At 38.5% G+C, this 16092-nt stretch overlaps 1 protein-coding gene across 1 annotated transcript in view; it reads right to left on the bottom strand.

Moving 5' to 3' along the window:
- The window catches only part of DNAH11 (dynein axonemal heavy chain 11), a 410596-nt gene that overhangs the window by 120935 nt on the left and 273569 nt on the right, over positions 1-16092 (bottom strand). The window contains exons 59-62 of the mRNA XM_031665316.1: positions 15282-15395; positions 13093-13236; positions 12278-12460; positions 10545-10646 (exon numbers count right to left, since the gene is read on the bottom strand). Of these exons, the coding sequence (XP_031521176.1) occupies positions 10545-10646; positions 12278-12460; positions 13093-13236; positions 15282-15395 (543 nt within the window). The remainder of the gene's footprint in view (positions 1-10544; positions 10647-12277; positions 12461-13092; positions 13237-15281; positions 15396-16092) is intronic.

The following is a 16092-nucleotide window of genomic DNA, read 5'->3' as shown; positions in this document are numbered from 1 at the left end:
CTGACCTTGTGATCCGCCCACCTCAGCCTCCCAAAGTGCTGGGATTATAGGCGTGAGCCACTGCGCCCGGCCTGACAAGTTCTTTTCATCAGCACATGGAACATTCTCCAGAACTGACCACATATTAGCCCACAAAACAAGTCTCAACAAATTCAAAAAAGTAAAAATCATATCAAGTACCTTTTCTGATCACAATGGAATAAAACTAGAAATCAGTAACAAGAGGAGCTTTGGCAACTATATGAACACAGGAAAGTTAAACATGCTCCTACTCAGTGGGTCAATGACATTAAGAAGGAAATTTAAAAATTTTTTGAGACAAATTAATATGGAAACCCAACATATTCAGTCTATGGAATACAGCAAAAGCAATACTAAGAGAGAAGTTTACAGCAATACATCAAATGCCTACATAGAAAAATAAAAAACATTAAAATAACAAACCTAATGATACACCTCAAGGAACTAAAATAGCAAGAACAAATCAAATCCAAAATTTTTAGAAGGAAAGAAATAAGAAAAATCAGAGCATAAGTAAATGACTGAGATTAAAAAATACAAAATATCAATGAAATGAAAAGTTCATTTTTTGAAAAGATAAACAAAACCAGCTAACCTATAAAGAAAAAAAAAGGAGAGAAGACCCAAATAAAATAATAAATGAAAATGAATATATAACAACTGATACCACAGAAATATGAAGGATCATTAGAAACTATTATTAACATATACATGCCAACATATTAGAAAACCTATAATAAATAAATAAATTCCTGCACATATACAATCTACCACGATTGAACCATGAAGAAATAGAAAATCTGAACAAACCAGTAATGAGTAATGAGATTGAAGCAATAATAAAAAGTGTCCATCAAGAAAACCCAAGGACCTAATGGCTTTACTGTTGAATTCTACCAAACAATTGAATAATACCAATTCTACTCAAACTTTTTCAAAAATTGAAGAGGGAATACTTCCACACTCATTTGATGAGACCAGGATTACCTGACACCAAAACCAGACAAGAACACAACAAAAAACTACAGTCAGTATCTCAGATGAAGACAGATGCAAAAATTCTCAACAAAATACTAGCAAACTGAATACAACACCCATTGAAAAGATTATTCAGCATGACCATGTGGGATTCAACCCAGGGATACAAGAACAGTCCATATGCAAATGAGTAAATGCAATACATCTTATTAAGAGAATAAAGAACAAAAACTGTATGAACATTTTAATAGATGCTAAAAAAACACTCAACAAAATTCAGTATCCCTTTATGATAAAAATGCTCAACAAACTGGGTATGGAAGGCACATACCTCAACACAAAAAAGGCCATATATGACAAAATCACAGCTAACATCACACTTAATGCAGAAAAATGGAATTCCTTTTCTCTAAGATGTGAAATAACACAGGACATTTTCACCACTTTTATTCAACATAGTACTGGAAGTTCTAGCCAGAGCACTTAGGCAAGAGAATGAAACAAAGGACATCTACATTGGAAAGGAAGAAGTCAAATTAGTCTTGTTTACAGATGACCTGATCTTATTCCGAGAAAAACCTAAATAATTCACAAAAAAACTGTTAGTAAAGTTGAAGGATACAAAATCAACATACATTGACATTTCTACACACCAACAATGAACAGTCTCAAAAAGAAATCAAGAAAACAATCCCATTTAAAACAGCTACAAAAAATATAAAATACCTAGTAATAAATTCGACCAAAGAAATAAAAATATCTCTACAGGAAAAACTACAAAATTTTGATAAAAGAAATTGAAGAGGAGACACAAAAATGGAAAAGTATCCTATGCTTATAGGTTAGAAGAATACAGTTAAAATGTCCATACTACCCAAAACAATCTAAAGAGTCAACACAATCCCTATCAAAATACCAATGACATTCTTCACAGAAATAGGACCACCACCCTAAAATTCATACAGAACCACAGAAGACTCCAAATAGCCAAGCAATCTTGAGCAAAAAGAATGAAGCTGGAGGACTCACACTCTATGATTTCAAAGTATACTATAAAGCCATAATAACCAAACCAGCATGGTACTGGCACAAAACAGACACATAGACCAATGCAGCAGGATGGAGAACCCAGAAATAAATCCACACATTTACAGCCAATTCATTTTTGCCAAAGGCACAAAGAACGTACACTGAGAAAAGGACAGCCTCCTCAATATATGGTAGAGAGAAAATTAGATAACCACATACAGAAAGTGAGACTAGACCCCTATCTCTCACCATACACAAAAATCAAATAAAAATGGATTAAAGTCTTAAATCCAAGACTTAAAACTGTAAAACTACTAGAAGAAAACATTAGGGAAATGCTTCAGGACATTGGTCTGGGCAAAAATTTCCACTGTAAAACCTCAAAAGCATAGGCAGCAAAAGCAGAAAGAGACAAATGGGATCATATTAAGATCACATAGCAAAGGAAGTAACCAAAGTGAAGAGATAACCCACAGAGTAGGCAAAAGTATTTGCAAAGTATGTATCTGACATGGGGTTAATATCTGGAATATATAAAGAATTCAAACAACTGAACAGTAAAACAACAAATAACCTGATTTAAAAATGGGCAAAAGATCTGAAGAGATATTTTTCAAAAGAAGACACCAAAAAGGCCAACAGGTATACACAAAATGCTGAACATCACTAATAATCAGGGAAATGCAAATCAAAATCACAATGAGATATCATTTTACCCCAGGTAAAATCACTCTTATCAAAAACACAAAAAATAATGGATGCCAGTGAGTATATGGAGAAAGAACATGTAAAAGAAAGGAAATCATCATATTAAAAAGATATCTGTGCTTCCATGTTTATTGTAACACTGTTCATAATATCCAAGATGTGGAATGAACCTAAATGCCCCTCAATGGATGGATAAGAAAATGTTGTATACTGACACAATGGAATATTATTTAGCCATTAAAAAATGAAATCCTGTCATTTGCAAACACGGAGAGAATTGGAGGTCATTATGCAAAGTGAAATAAGCCAGGCATAGAATGATAAATACTATATGTTCTCACTCATATGTGGGAGCTAAAAAAGTGGATCTCATGGAGGTAGAGAGCTGACTGATGTTTATCAGAGCCTGGTAAGTGTAGGAGGAGGTGAGGGATAAAAAGAGGTTGATTAATGGGTACATAGTTAGAAAAAATAAGATCTAGTATTTGATAACATAGTAGGGGGACTATAGTTAAGAAAAATTTGTTGCATAGTTGACAACAGCAGGAGGAGAGAAATTAGAATGCTCCCAAAATAAAGAAGGATAAATGTTTGTGGTCATCAATGTCCCAGTTGCCCTGATTTGATCATTACAGACTGTATGCATATATCAAAATATCATGTACCCCAAAATATATACATTATGCATCAATTTAAAAAGGTAGCAGAATATGTCCAAGCTAGCTCACGAATTAGCTAGCTAAATAAAGTTTTTAAAAAAGAGTTGAGAACATTGACTCCTGGCCTACAAAGCCTAATACAGTTACGATTTACAGAAGAAATCTGGTTATCTGGTATAGAGTAACAGTCACCCATCATGGCAGACTGCCCTTGCTCCAGTTCCAGCTCTATCTTCCTCCTTGTGATGTTCATCTATAAACTGGAGCTGAAAACAGTTCCTTCTTCTTAAAGTTTTTGAAGATGACTCTATTAAAACACTGTGTGCTTAGATTTGCATCTGGCACAGAGCAGGAGTCCTTTAAGTGTTAGCTATGATGATGATGATGATGATGATGATGACGACAACGACAACGACGATGATGACAACGACAACATACTAAATGAGATAGCATTTTGAAACCATGGTCTAACCTGACTAGGTCCACCAAACTTTACTTGCCTCACTTGTTTTTAATCACTTGCTTTTTGTTGATTAAAAAACCCTATATAGCTAAAAGTCACATGGATGAATAATATATATCTAAATTCCCACTAGCTTCCTTATAGATAACATCTCTGATGTATAGGTCACCACACTAATGATTGTTTTTCAGGGACCTGGAGTCCACTCTTGCCCAGTTCAAACTGGCTGAGCCTCCCTATCATTCATCTGGGCTTGCATGAGTGTCTGATGGGTGGCCTTCTGACATCACTGGGCCCAAAACTCCACCCTCAGATCATGCTAACACTGCCATGTTCTGAACTTGTGTCCACGAAGAGCCATAAATTCTGACTATGCTTGTGAAGACTGCCAATTACCTCACTTTTCCTTACCTCCAATCACCTTCCCATCATAGACCATCCTGCTTCTTTATCCCATAAATATCCCTAAAACCCGTATTAAAGGAAGTAGATGTGCAACTTGTTCTCCCATTTCCTCACTTTGCTGCCTTGTGAATAAACCCTTTCTCTGCTGCAAAACTCATTGTCTCAGTGATTGGCAAACTGTGTGATGGGCAAAACATGCCTGGTTCAATAACAGTTTTACCAAGAGGATGGTATTGGCTGAATGGAATATGTTTTTTACATCCAAGTGATAGGGTAGAATTTGTACTGTATAAAAGTTCATTTGAAAGGACAAGAGACTGGCACTAGGGAAATCAGTGAGGAGGTTATTTTAGTAATCCAAATTAACATGAATCCAATTCATTATAAATCAGAAGATGGCAGGGCCAAAGAGATTGAGATAGATACACAAGACAGCCTTAACAGTGATTTCTTAGAGTGAAATCTCCTGACCTACTAGCATTGGGATCTTCTGGAATTCTTAATTAAAATTCAGATTCTGGAGCCCCCAGTTGAAAACTTCAGAATCAGAGTTTGTACTTGTGTGGCGTCTAGAAAACTGTATTTTACAAGCTCCTTGGGTGTCTTTTTCTGCACACTAATATGGATGACCTCTACTTTGGGAGTTAAATTTACCAGACTTTGGTGACTAGCTCTCCAGTTTGAGGAAGAATAGAGGTTTTGCCTATGTTTCTTATTTGGGCACTGGAAACAGAATAGGATATGTGGTAGCTGTATAAGTCTCTATAGAAAGTGACATTAGTGACTCTGTTGCTTCACAGGAAATACCTCCTAGCTCCACACTGAGATGCACAGCCCTTCAAGATTGAAACAGAATGACCTAAATACACACAGAGCTAAGGTATAAAATGACTCATATCAGTTCCCTTCATAAAGTTGGGAAAAGGAGCTGAGTGTTGGGAGACCACAGTTTCCTTTGTTTCTGTGCCTCTTGTGAAGAAGAAATGGCAGCTCTTGTTCTGGATAATCTAACCATATTTGGATAGATTACGGGCTTAAAAGACAGAGATGTTGTTTCCCTGGAAGTAGGAGGCAGCTTTGTTACCTAACCACAATACCAAAGATAATGTTTCCATCTGGGGCAAAGGTTCAGGAGGTTTGCCTGTGGTTCTCTTTATCCTGGGGTTTCCTAAGCTTGGGATTTCTCACCCATGACATAAACTCACTGTGTACGTAGCATCCACCTATCTTCTCTGCATCATTCCCACAGGACTTGGGAGGTAAGCGGAACTGGTATGAACACGAAGCTCAGTCTCTTTGCTGTGCTGTGAGTAATGAAATCCTTTGGTCTCTGACCTAGGAGTCTCATGTCTTCTTCCATCATCCATAAAACTGTGGCAGACTAACTTGTTAGTTTACAAGTAGGGTAAAATGTTGGTGCCTTCACAGTTCTTGACAGACTCTGGCCTCTCAGGTTCTAGAAGTAAATAGAGTGAGGAAGGAGGGACTTGGCCCAAGGATTTGAGTGCACCAGAAACCCTAAACCAGTGGTTCTCAAACTTGAACATTCATCAGAACCACTCAAAGTGCTTGTTAAAACCAAGGTTCCTGGGCTTCACTACCAGAGTTTCTGATTCAGCAGGTCAGGGATTAGATCTGAGAATCAGTATGTCTAATTAAAGTTTCCACGTGACATTGACACTGCTGGTCAGGGAACACACTTTGAGAAACACTGCCCTAAAGAGACTGAATTTGGATTTTATTTAGAGTAAGCCTTAGGCTCTGTATGTTTGCAAGACATGATGGTCTTTGTTCCACCCAGCTCAGCGATTTTTTTTTCACTTCAATATGAAGCCTTCTTTTAGTCTGAATTTAGAAACAAAGCCTCAAAAGAACAAATACAGAGAGATCAGCCCACTGGTATGAATGAATTTCCATTGCAGTATAGGTGTTCAAATCAGGCATATCCTGGCTTTGTGAGGCAAGAAGGCAACAGGAGGCATAAGATCAGCAGGAGGGAAAGTTCATAGAGGAGGAGAAACAAGAGGCTGGAGCAAATGAAGGCAAAGCTAGCAAAAATTATACCTTCACATGTGCTCAAACCTTTATCTGACTGCATCCCAACAGGCAGAAACTATTCAAAGGTACCTTGTCCTTAGCATAACCAGCCACATGGCCTTGGTAGAGACTTAAACCTTGGTGGGAACTACAGCCAGAGGTTTTGTCATATTCATACCAACTCCACTCTTGGTAGGGGGACTGAGGTAACCCATTCTTCATAAAGCTATTTTGATTATTACTTTGTGCTCCTTTTCTCCGTATTTGAAAAGTTAGTTCTGAGGCTTATTAACATGTAAACTTCTGTTTAAATTGTAGATCTCTGAAAATAATTGGTATGAATAATTCTTTTCAGCCAGTTGCAGGCTACGTCCAAAGGATTACTAGTTCTGCAACCACAGAAAGTATTAACTGTATGGTTAACTCTATGGTTGTCTTAAGTATCCTCATATTTTTCCTATAAATATTTAATTACTTCTAATATTGATATGAAACCATTAAGAATAGATAACATTTTCTAAAGGTTTTAGTTAAGTTGAAAGGGAGAATTTTGACTAATGAACAAAGATAATTGCTATAAAATTAATATGTTTATCCTAAACTTGTCTAAACCAGCAGTTGTTGTTGCCCACTTTTCTTTTACCAGTCACCAGGTATTTATTGAACAGTATGCTTCATGCTACAGTAGGAATATGCCCTGCCTGGAGAGAGAGAGGAGGGGATGGTCAGGTCACCTGGCCAGGGAGTGGTGGTCAGGAGGGCCTATTAGAAACAGGAGCCTTAAAAGATAAGAGGGAGTGCATTATTATGAGAGGGGCTGAAATTATCCATGTTGTAAGGAGAGAGCTTTTGGGACTGTTAACCATCTTATTAAAATAATGTCATAAAAAGATGCATTGTAATTATTGAAGGTCAAAACGAGAGTGGCAATGTAAGCCCTTTCTGGTGTATTCGAGAAATCAGTCAATGCCTTGGGCTCTGCTCTGACAAGTTGATCTTATTCCTCTGCTTTTGATAACTTGCCCTGAAATCTTGGAGGTGCTGTTAGAAAATGTCCTTCACTTTATTTTTATTGCCAAGTTGCCAAGTAGTGACCCCAGCCATAAGCAGGTCAAATTCAAACCCCATTCTATAGGAAGCCTGGCTTGGCTGCCTGGCCACTCTGGGCACCATATTCTAGACTGCAGTGGCTGCCGAGTTTACCTCCTCAGGGACCAATGGCAGGATTTACTTTGAGTTAGAAGCATCCTCCCTGAGGTCTACCCTAAGTTCCCATTGCTTCTTAATCTTCACATTTTCATTGGGCAATATTTCTACACACATGATCTTTACACCAACTAGTATGGTTTGAATCTCTGTCCCCATCAAATCCCAAGTTGAATTGTTATCCTTAATGTTGGTAGCGGGGCCCGGTGGGAGGCAATCGGATCATGAGGATGCTTAGCACCCCATGAATGGTTTAGTACCATCCTCTTGGTACTGTCCTCATGACAGTGAGTGAGTTCTCGTGAAATTTAGTCATTTAAAAGTGTGGAGCAGCCCCTCCCCATCTCTCACTTCTGCTTCTGCCATGTAAGATGCCTGATCCCCCTTTGCTTTCTGCCATGGTTGAAAGTTTCCTAAGGCCCCATCCAAAGCAGGAACTGTGATGCTTTCTGTACAGCCTGTAGAATCACGGGCCAATTAAACCCCTTTCTTTATAAGTTACCCAGTCTCAGGTATTTCTTTATAGCAATGCGAGAACAGATGAATACACCAACCATTCCCAAATATATACTCCTGACCCAGGCTTTTCTCTCAAACTCCAGTCATGACTGCTGCACACTTACATATGGATTTTTCTGTAAGAAGAGGGTGGGAACTAAGATTTATGAAGTGTCTATTGTGTGCTGCACACTAAATAGTATCTTAATGCATCAGGAATCATAGGTGGGAATGATGGAGACCACTTCTAGCTAATTTAAGCTGAAGGGAGCTTGCCAGAAGTAGATGGGGGAGCTCTTAGGAGGGCAAGAAAGGCTGAGAACCACATATAGGCATCAAGGTGTCCCAGAGAGTCTTGGGAGCAGGAGCTGTTTACAAGTCTCATCAGGACATTATCTCTGCAATGTTATGGATTCTGTTTTCAGTCTTTTATTCCTTTTGCTCACGACTCAAACTCCAGAGAGGGGGGATCAAGTTGGGAAAGGTTGGATCATATATCGAGACCTTAGCTTGAAAAGGCAAGGTCATTCCTGTTAAAAGCCCCGCCTGAGTGCATCCAATGCGGAGAGATTCTTCCCTAAAGAAAATCAAGCTGTTTTCACTCAAAGTTGGCAGACTGGATGCTGGGTAGCCCCAAATCACACATGGCCACCTTGAGAGGTAGTTTCTGTTACCACTACTTGACAGATGAGAAACTGAAGCTCCAGGGGTTTCTGTAAGCTGCCAGGGTTGTGCCGCCTCATCGCTCTGCTGGCTGTCCTCCATGCTGCCCTGCCAGGCACCTCACGCTCCTCATCCTGCTCCTGTATTCCTCCCATCTCTCTGTATCCCATCAGCCAGGCTTGAGCGTATCTCCCTCCCTCCATCATGGCTGCTCCTGCCTGAGCTGAGGTCCTAACGGGATCCACAGCAGTGGCTTTCTCACTTGTCTGCCTGCCTCTAGGTTCTTTTCTTCTTCCAGCATCGATTCACTTTGGTTGTATCATTAACTTGTTAAAATCTTTCAAAGGCTCAGTGTCACCAATCAGATAAAATTTAAATTCTGTAGCATGAAAGGCAAAGAAAGCCTACGCTCACCTTTGCAAGTTCATTTTTCATGATTCCCTGCTACTCTCCAAAACCTTCATTGCAGGGCTCTGGCCTGCTGGACTCTTCAAGTGTCCCAACTGCTCCTTCCCTCTTTTCCTTGCTTTCTGTCAGGAAAACCTTTCCCATCCTAGTTATCCTGGTGGTTCCTAAGCAACATCTAAAGCCCATGTCAACCCACCTTCACTAAGCAACTTCCTCCATTTCTTTGGGCTCAGTACTTTTTGGTATGTTCTGTATATAGACACATATATAGATAATTCTGGACTAGGATGACTGGTTTACATATTTGTAAAAACAGTAGTGGTATTTAGTAGTACATATAATATTCATTGAAAATATTTTCTTTTTTTTTTTTTTGAGATGGAGTCTCGCTCAGGCTGCAGTGCAGTAGCACGATCTCGGCTCACTGCACGCTCTGCCTCCCGGGTTCACGCCATTCTCCTGCCTCAGCCTCCGGAGTAGCTGGGACTGCAGGTGCCCACCACCATGCCCGCATGTCCGGCTAATTTTTTTTTTTTTGTATTTTTAGTAGAGACGGGGTTTCACCATGTTAACCAGGATGGTCTCGATCTCCTGACTGCGTGATCCACCCACCTCGGCCTCCCAAAGTGCTGGGATTTCAGGCGTGAGCCACCGCGCCCGGCCAAAAACATTTTCGAAGCTCTTACTATGTGCCAAGTACCATGGTAAATTCTTAATATGAATTACTCTTATTTAATTCCCACAGTTCTATCTAAGAAATGGATGCTACTCCGGAAAAATAGCTAATGCATGATAGGTTTAATACCCAGGTGATGGGTTGATAGGTGCAGCAAACCACCACGGCACATACTTACCCACATAACAAATCTGCACATCCACCCTGGAACTTAAAATAAAAAGAAGGAAGGGAGGCAGGGAGGGGAAAAGAAAAGAAAGAAAGAAAAAAAGGAAGGAAGGAAAGAGAGAAAGAAAGAAAAGAAAAGAAAAGGAAAGAAAGAAAGAAGGAAGGAAGGAAGGAAAGAAGGAAGGAATGAACGAACAAAAGAAAGAAAGAAAGAAAGGCTTATTATCATAATACCTATTTCAGATGAGAAAACAGAGGCTCATAGAGGTTAACTACCTTGTACGGGATGCAACAGTAAACAGTGGAGCGAAGATATAAGCCAGATAGTCTGACTGCAGAAGACTTGCCTGGAATCACTATGTCCTGCCCTCCCCTTTCTGCTATCAGACTGCAAATGTTTCTTAGCTGTAGAAACCATGAACATTTGCACTTTCCCAGTTCAGTGTCTAGCATAGAGCAGATAAGAAATACCTACTGAATGCTATATAAGGAAATATACTCATGGAAGATCGAATTCCTTTCTGTTTGATAGGGCTCAGATAAGGTGCTGTCTGAGGGTGGAATCCTAAGGTGGAGGCAGGGATCACCTCTTGGGAAACATTTCAATGTCATAGTTTGCACTTACCACAAGCTTTTTCCTGATAGCCTCTAGTTTTTCAGTAGCTGCAGCCAATTCTAAGTTTGCTTGGGCTAATGCTTGGCGTTTTGGCTCCACATCACAGTAGACCTGAAAATTCATGAATTCATAAAGATACAAAGCGGGTAAGTAATCATTCAATCCTAGATAGGATGGATGCTTTACAATTAAAATCTCTAATTCATTTAGCAATTTCTCTTTTTTTATTGAGATGGGGTCTTCTCATGTTGCTTAAACTGGTCTTTAACTCTGGGGCTCAAGGGGTCCTCCCACCTCAGTCTCCCAAAGTGCTGGGATTACAGGTATATGCCACCACCCTAGTCTGTTATTTTTCAGACATGGTACCACCTAAAGGCAGAGCACAATCCACATAGCCTTCCACATTCTCTCTGGTCCACCATTATTTTACTTATTTAATCTGGACCTTAGAGTTACAAGTACTTGCATAAAATGTGATGTAAGTCAAACACCATTAAGATACTAAAATCAAGTTGTCATAAAATGTGAAGATACTCCTCATATTACCAGAAATTACATCGTGCAGAAACCATAGCCAAAGCCGAGATCATGTCTAGCCTTTAAGGCAGAAAATAACTGTGGAAAAATTCTCAGCACAGAAAAGAGAGTGGGAGATATCCACACAACATCAACCACATTGTCACTTTCTTTTCTAAGTTCCTGACCACTTTAAGCACACGTTGTTTGAATGGACCATCTGAGAATTTAGGTGGATCAAGTTTTCTGCTGGTAGGGAGAGAGGAAGACAATTAAATTTTCTTTCCTATTTTATAGCAAAATAAGACAGAATGCAGCCACAGTCAAGCTCTATGCTTGTCTTTTCACCTATTGTACAAGTAGAAGATAGGGCTGAGACATTTCATTATGGAGAGAGGCTGTACATCAACCACAACCTGTCTAAACTCTTGCTTTATGAAGATTTCCACTAAAGAGACAGATCAAGACAGTCCTATTCTTATGGGCCCCACAGTATAAAGGAAATAGCCTGGCTTTATGAAAATTACTTTGGGAATTGAATTGACTATATTGACTTTTTCTAATTCCATATTTGAATGTAACATATGACCCTTCTAGACAAAGATGAAAGTTCTTCAGAGTCGTGGGCCATGCATGGTTCCCTTATTAGATCAAGTACTCTGCAGAGTGCTTGGGATACAGTTGGTTGGCGATAAATATTTGATAAATAAATGCATGAAATTATAATCTATCTCTACACTGCTGAAAAGTACAAATTTTAGATTAGATCACATATAGGCACAAAACTTACCTGTCATTAAAATACTAACGCAAAGAAATGGTTATTTCCTTATCTCACTATGTCAACAATACAGATGGTTTGAATATTTGCTTTGAGAGCAGGGGCTACATTTAATTTGAGGTGAATTCAGATTTGCAGTTGTTTTAAGTCAACATGAATTAAATATTTAAATGTAAATAAGTAAAATTCATATACAAGTTTTCATCTAACTACTTATTGCTCTTTAATATAAAGCAGCCAATCACTCTACCCAAAAAAAAGATAGTTTCTAACATTTCAAATAACCTCCTGTAGATAACTGTTTACTCTAACATGCTCATGTGTTATTCTTAGAACTATATATCCTTATTCAGAAAATGAAATAACAAATTTTACTCTTTTTGTTGACCTAGAAATTGATGCGTTTGTGGATAACATCTGTAAACACTCAATTTAGGATTGATACCTCATAGAATTTAATGATGTTGATGACCCAGGCACAGAGGCCAGCTGCTGCAAAAGATTTGGTTCGAATCAGGTTTGGATTAAACTCCGGGTCTTTCAAATACTGTTCATTCACCACTTTCAGACAGTTCTCTGGAATGTGCTCTTTGTCGTAGTTAATTAATGCTTGCAAAAAATCATCAACCTGCAAAGCAAAAAGATTTATGGCAATGAACCCATTTTGGCTGCAGAGAAAATTCCAAGATCAAAAGTTAAAATCAGCTTTTAGGACTCACATTACAAAAGCAAAATTGGCAAGCTGCATTTATCCTACTGTTCGACTTTTTCAGTCTTTATAGTATGAAGTTAGAATTAGCAATGGACACTTTTAAAACCTCTTCTATCCCGGGGTAAAATATTCAGTCCTAGCACAGGAGGTATTCACATTTTGAAGAAAAGGCAGGCAGAAAAGAAAAAGCAAAAACACACCAAAAAGCCCCTGTGCTTCACCTTCCTGTACATTAGTAACATTTTTCCAACCTAAGAAATCCATGTAATTTTCTCCCTCCTACACTTAACTGCTTTCATAATTTTGCAAATAATTAGCAACCTTCTACCTGCTGCTGGCATTGACTTAGGTATGCCATAACCCCAAGCTAACCTCCAACTTGGCAAACAAAAACTGTAAGTCTAGAGAACATATACAGTAGATTACATTCAGCAACTGTGAAGATGATTTCTTCTGACCTGAACATCTTTTGCTATTAAGCATAACCATAGTACTGAAAACAGTATAGAAATTATCAGGGTTTTCATCTTGCCAGGCTACGCTGATACCTTTCCCATGAAAACTTTAGCTGCTTTCCAACTTCGGTCTTTGGGCACTCTTCCCCGAGGAGCCAGAAGGACCATCACGGCTGCAGTAACATTGGTAACTGCAATGGGCGGGTTGGGAAAGGCTTTCAGCTCACTGAGGTTGACCTGAAGAAAAATACACATGTGCGCACACACACATAGACAGACAGACAGGATTAGGGGAGTTGTCATGCTAGTCTTCAGTGGCCTACTCTCCTTATCAAACCAGTCTCAATTTGGCAATTCTTTGCCACCTGGGGACTCCACCTTGGAACTCCAGGAGGTTCAATTCTTGCTGGGAACTTCTCTGATACTCTGGAGACATCACTGCCCTTTCTTGCCTCCAAGAAAAATGATCTATATATCAGTCCTGCAGAGCTCTGCTCACTGAGACCAGGATACACACACACGTGTGTGTATGCGTGTATATGTTGTAAGATATTTATAGATTCTGTCCCACTATGTAATAGATTTGCATCTTAACCAAACCCCTCCCAGACACATAATTCCTTAATTCAGTGTCTCTTAGGTTTGTTTTTCTGTCTTACATACAAGCAAGAAATATCTTCCATTACACTACAGGGACTCTCAACTAGGAGAGGGCCAAGATAGGCTGAACCTTCTTCTCTACTCCTTTATCGCCTCAGGTCAGACCATTGATTAATCCAACAGATGATGTTAATAGTATAAATTATATGGTATCAGGGCAAATACTCTGAGGCAGGAACTAGCACATATAAGAAGCTCATGTAGGCTTATGATATTTAATACATGATTTAAAAACCAAAACCAACCAGGTATTTCCTATGATATTTTATGTGCTACGTAATACACTCTTGCTTATAAAACCTTACCAAATGTTGAACCTGATTCTGCTCCCTTATCAGAAGCTGCCTATTTATTTGGTATATGATAACAAAGAATGGAAAGAGAGTGAAAGCAAGAACAAAAACAAATACTTAAAATATGCTAATAATTGAGAGCTGGCTAACCAAGATTCTTTTATAATTTATAAATATACACAGCTTTATAAGTGGTGCTATTTTGCCTGAGTAAAGAGTAATTATTCAGAGAAAAATTTGCAAATTTAGAGAAACACAATAAAGAAAATAAATATTCCATTACTCAGAGATAACCAATTAATCTTACTTTTTGCCAGTCTTTTTCTGTGCACATATTCTTACCAAAATAATTAGTCATATAAAATACCCTATTTTATAATCTGCTTTATTCACTTAATATATCATGGTTAATGTGTGACATTGCTAATTATCATTTAACAATATTATTTTAAAGGCATAAGGGTATTTGAAGGTGTAATAACTGGAATTCTATCATGGTATGTTTCCATTTAACATTTTTCAGTTTTTTGGAAATACTGTAAGAAATACCCATGTAAGTATCTCTTTAGTCACAGTCAAAATTATTTTCTTCAAAAAAATACTTAGAAAACGAATTCAGTATTTCTATGAAGGACAGTGAAGATCTAGATTCTTTACTTTTTGAAATGGAATCTGAAGAATCTCAGGCCCAGTGATCTCCTGAGCTCTCCCCAGAGGACTGGGAGAAGACCCCAGGATGAGATTAGCTGCAGGCTCTTAAAAGAACATTGCCCTCCATTTCACTTTCCCTAACAATATGCTTGTGATGAACACAGCTTACTTTCTAAGAATTTGAGTGCTTAGGGAAGTTTCACCAACAACACGAAACTCAAAGAAATGGTGGGGACCAAACCTACGTATCTTTGCTCCCATTGTTCTTTCCATGAGGGTCACTCATCAGTGCTACTCTTTATATGCCAGAGGAAATAAAGAATCCTTGGCCTAGTTCTTAAAGCAACACATGATATGAAAAATTGGATTTGGGTCAAATCCAGTTACCAACAATCCAGTTGCCTTTCATAAGAGTATAAATCCCATGCTGTTGGAAATATTCAAAAGGAGACTGCTTATTGGGTTGCTGTAGCACAGAGTCCTGGATGGCAAAAAAAAAAAGTTGAACTATAATGACAACCTCAAAGGTTTGTTTCAACTTTAATATTTCATGGGTGTTTCTTTCCTTTGAAAATACTTTTTCGCTGCATGGGCTACACTCTCAGTTCAGTTATTCAAAGTCTAATAAGCTTTAAATATTACTTTGAAGAAACTCAGGGACCAATAAATCATCTTTACCCTGTTGAGTGTATTGAGTGCAGCTGTAGCAGCCACCAGTGCAGGCTCAGCCTTGAGTAAGTCAGCCTCGCATTCTCTCTGTTTCTGGAACACTTCAGTCTGAATGGCTGTCACCTAATTAGAGACAAAAAGCACACAAAGCTATACAAATTATTATCACAGATATCTCTAAAGAGAAATGGAGGTTGACTCAGATGCACTGCTAAATAATTCATTTCTCTGTACTTTGAACAGGTGAGGAATTTGTTAAATAGACTAATTTTCCTTTAGACATAGTATGTATACAAAGTTTTGTAAATGTAAAAAACACACAGTAACAAATCTCAATATAAATGGATTCAAGTTTCAAAATGCTCCAAGAAAAGCTTTGACTCATTTGGTTATAAGGTACCACTACTAGTAAAAGCAAAATTAAGTGATTCCTCTGTTCTTCAGTTTTCTTTTTTAAAGAGTCCTGGATTAACAAACATCTGGGTTAGCTTAGTAACCTAGACCACAAAATATTCTTGCTAGGATTCTCTAATTTTTGCTAACTTTTGCTTAGAAACCATGTTGGCTATTACTAAAGAACAGATTTGAAGCTCTTTTGATCAACTATTGAAAGGACACAAAGACACAAAAATGCGTACCCGCTCCCCCGCCACACCCTATTGCTAAACCCTTTGTTCTGCTCTCTAATCTCTGCACGTACCAGAGATTTCGTAAGTTCTGTAAGTACCTGTTTTTCTTTCTGAGGCCGGGTCACAAGACGTGTTTAAGTAAGATACACTCATGCTGCCATAAACCGGTTGTGCAACCTGACGCAATATAA

The sequence above is a fragment of the Papio anubis genome, chromosome 4, assembly GCF_008728515.1.
Source record: "Papio anubis isolate 15944 chromosome 4, Panubis1.0, whole genome shotgun sequence".
Lineage (NCBI taxonomy): Eukaryota > Metazoa > Chordata > Mammalia > Primates > Cercopithecidae > Papio > Papio anubis.
This window is presented reverse-complemented; position numbering and strand designations above follow the sequence as displayed.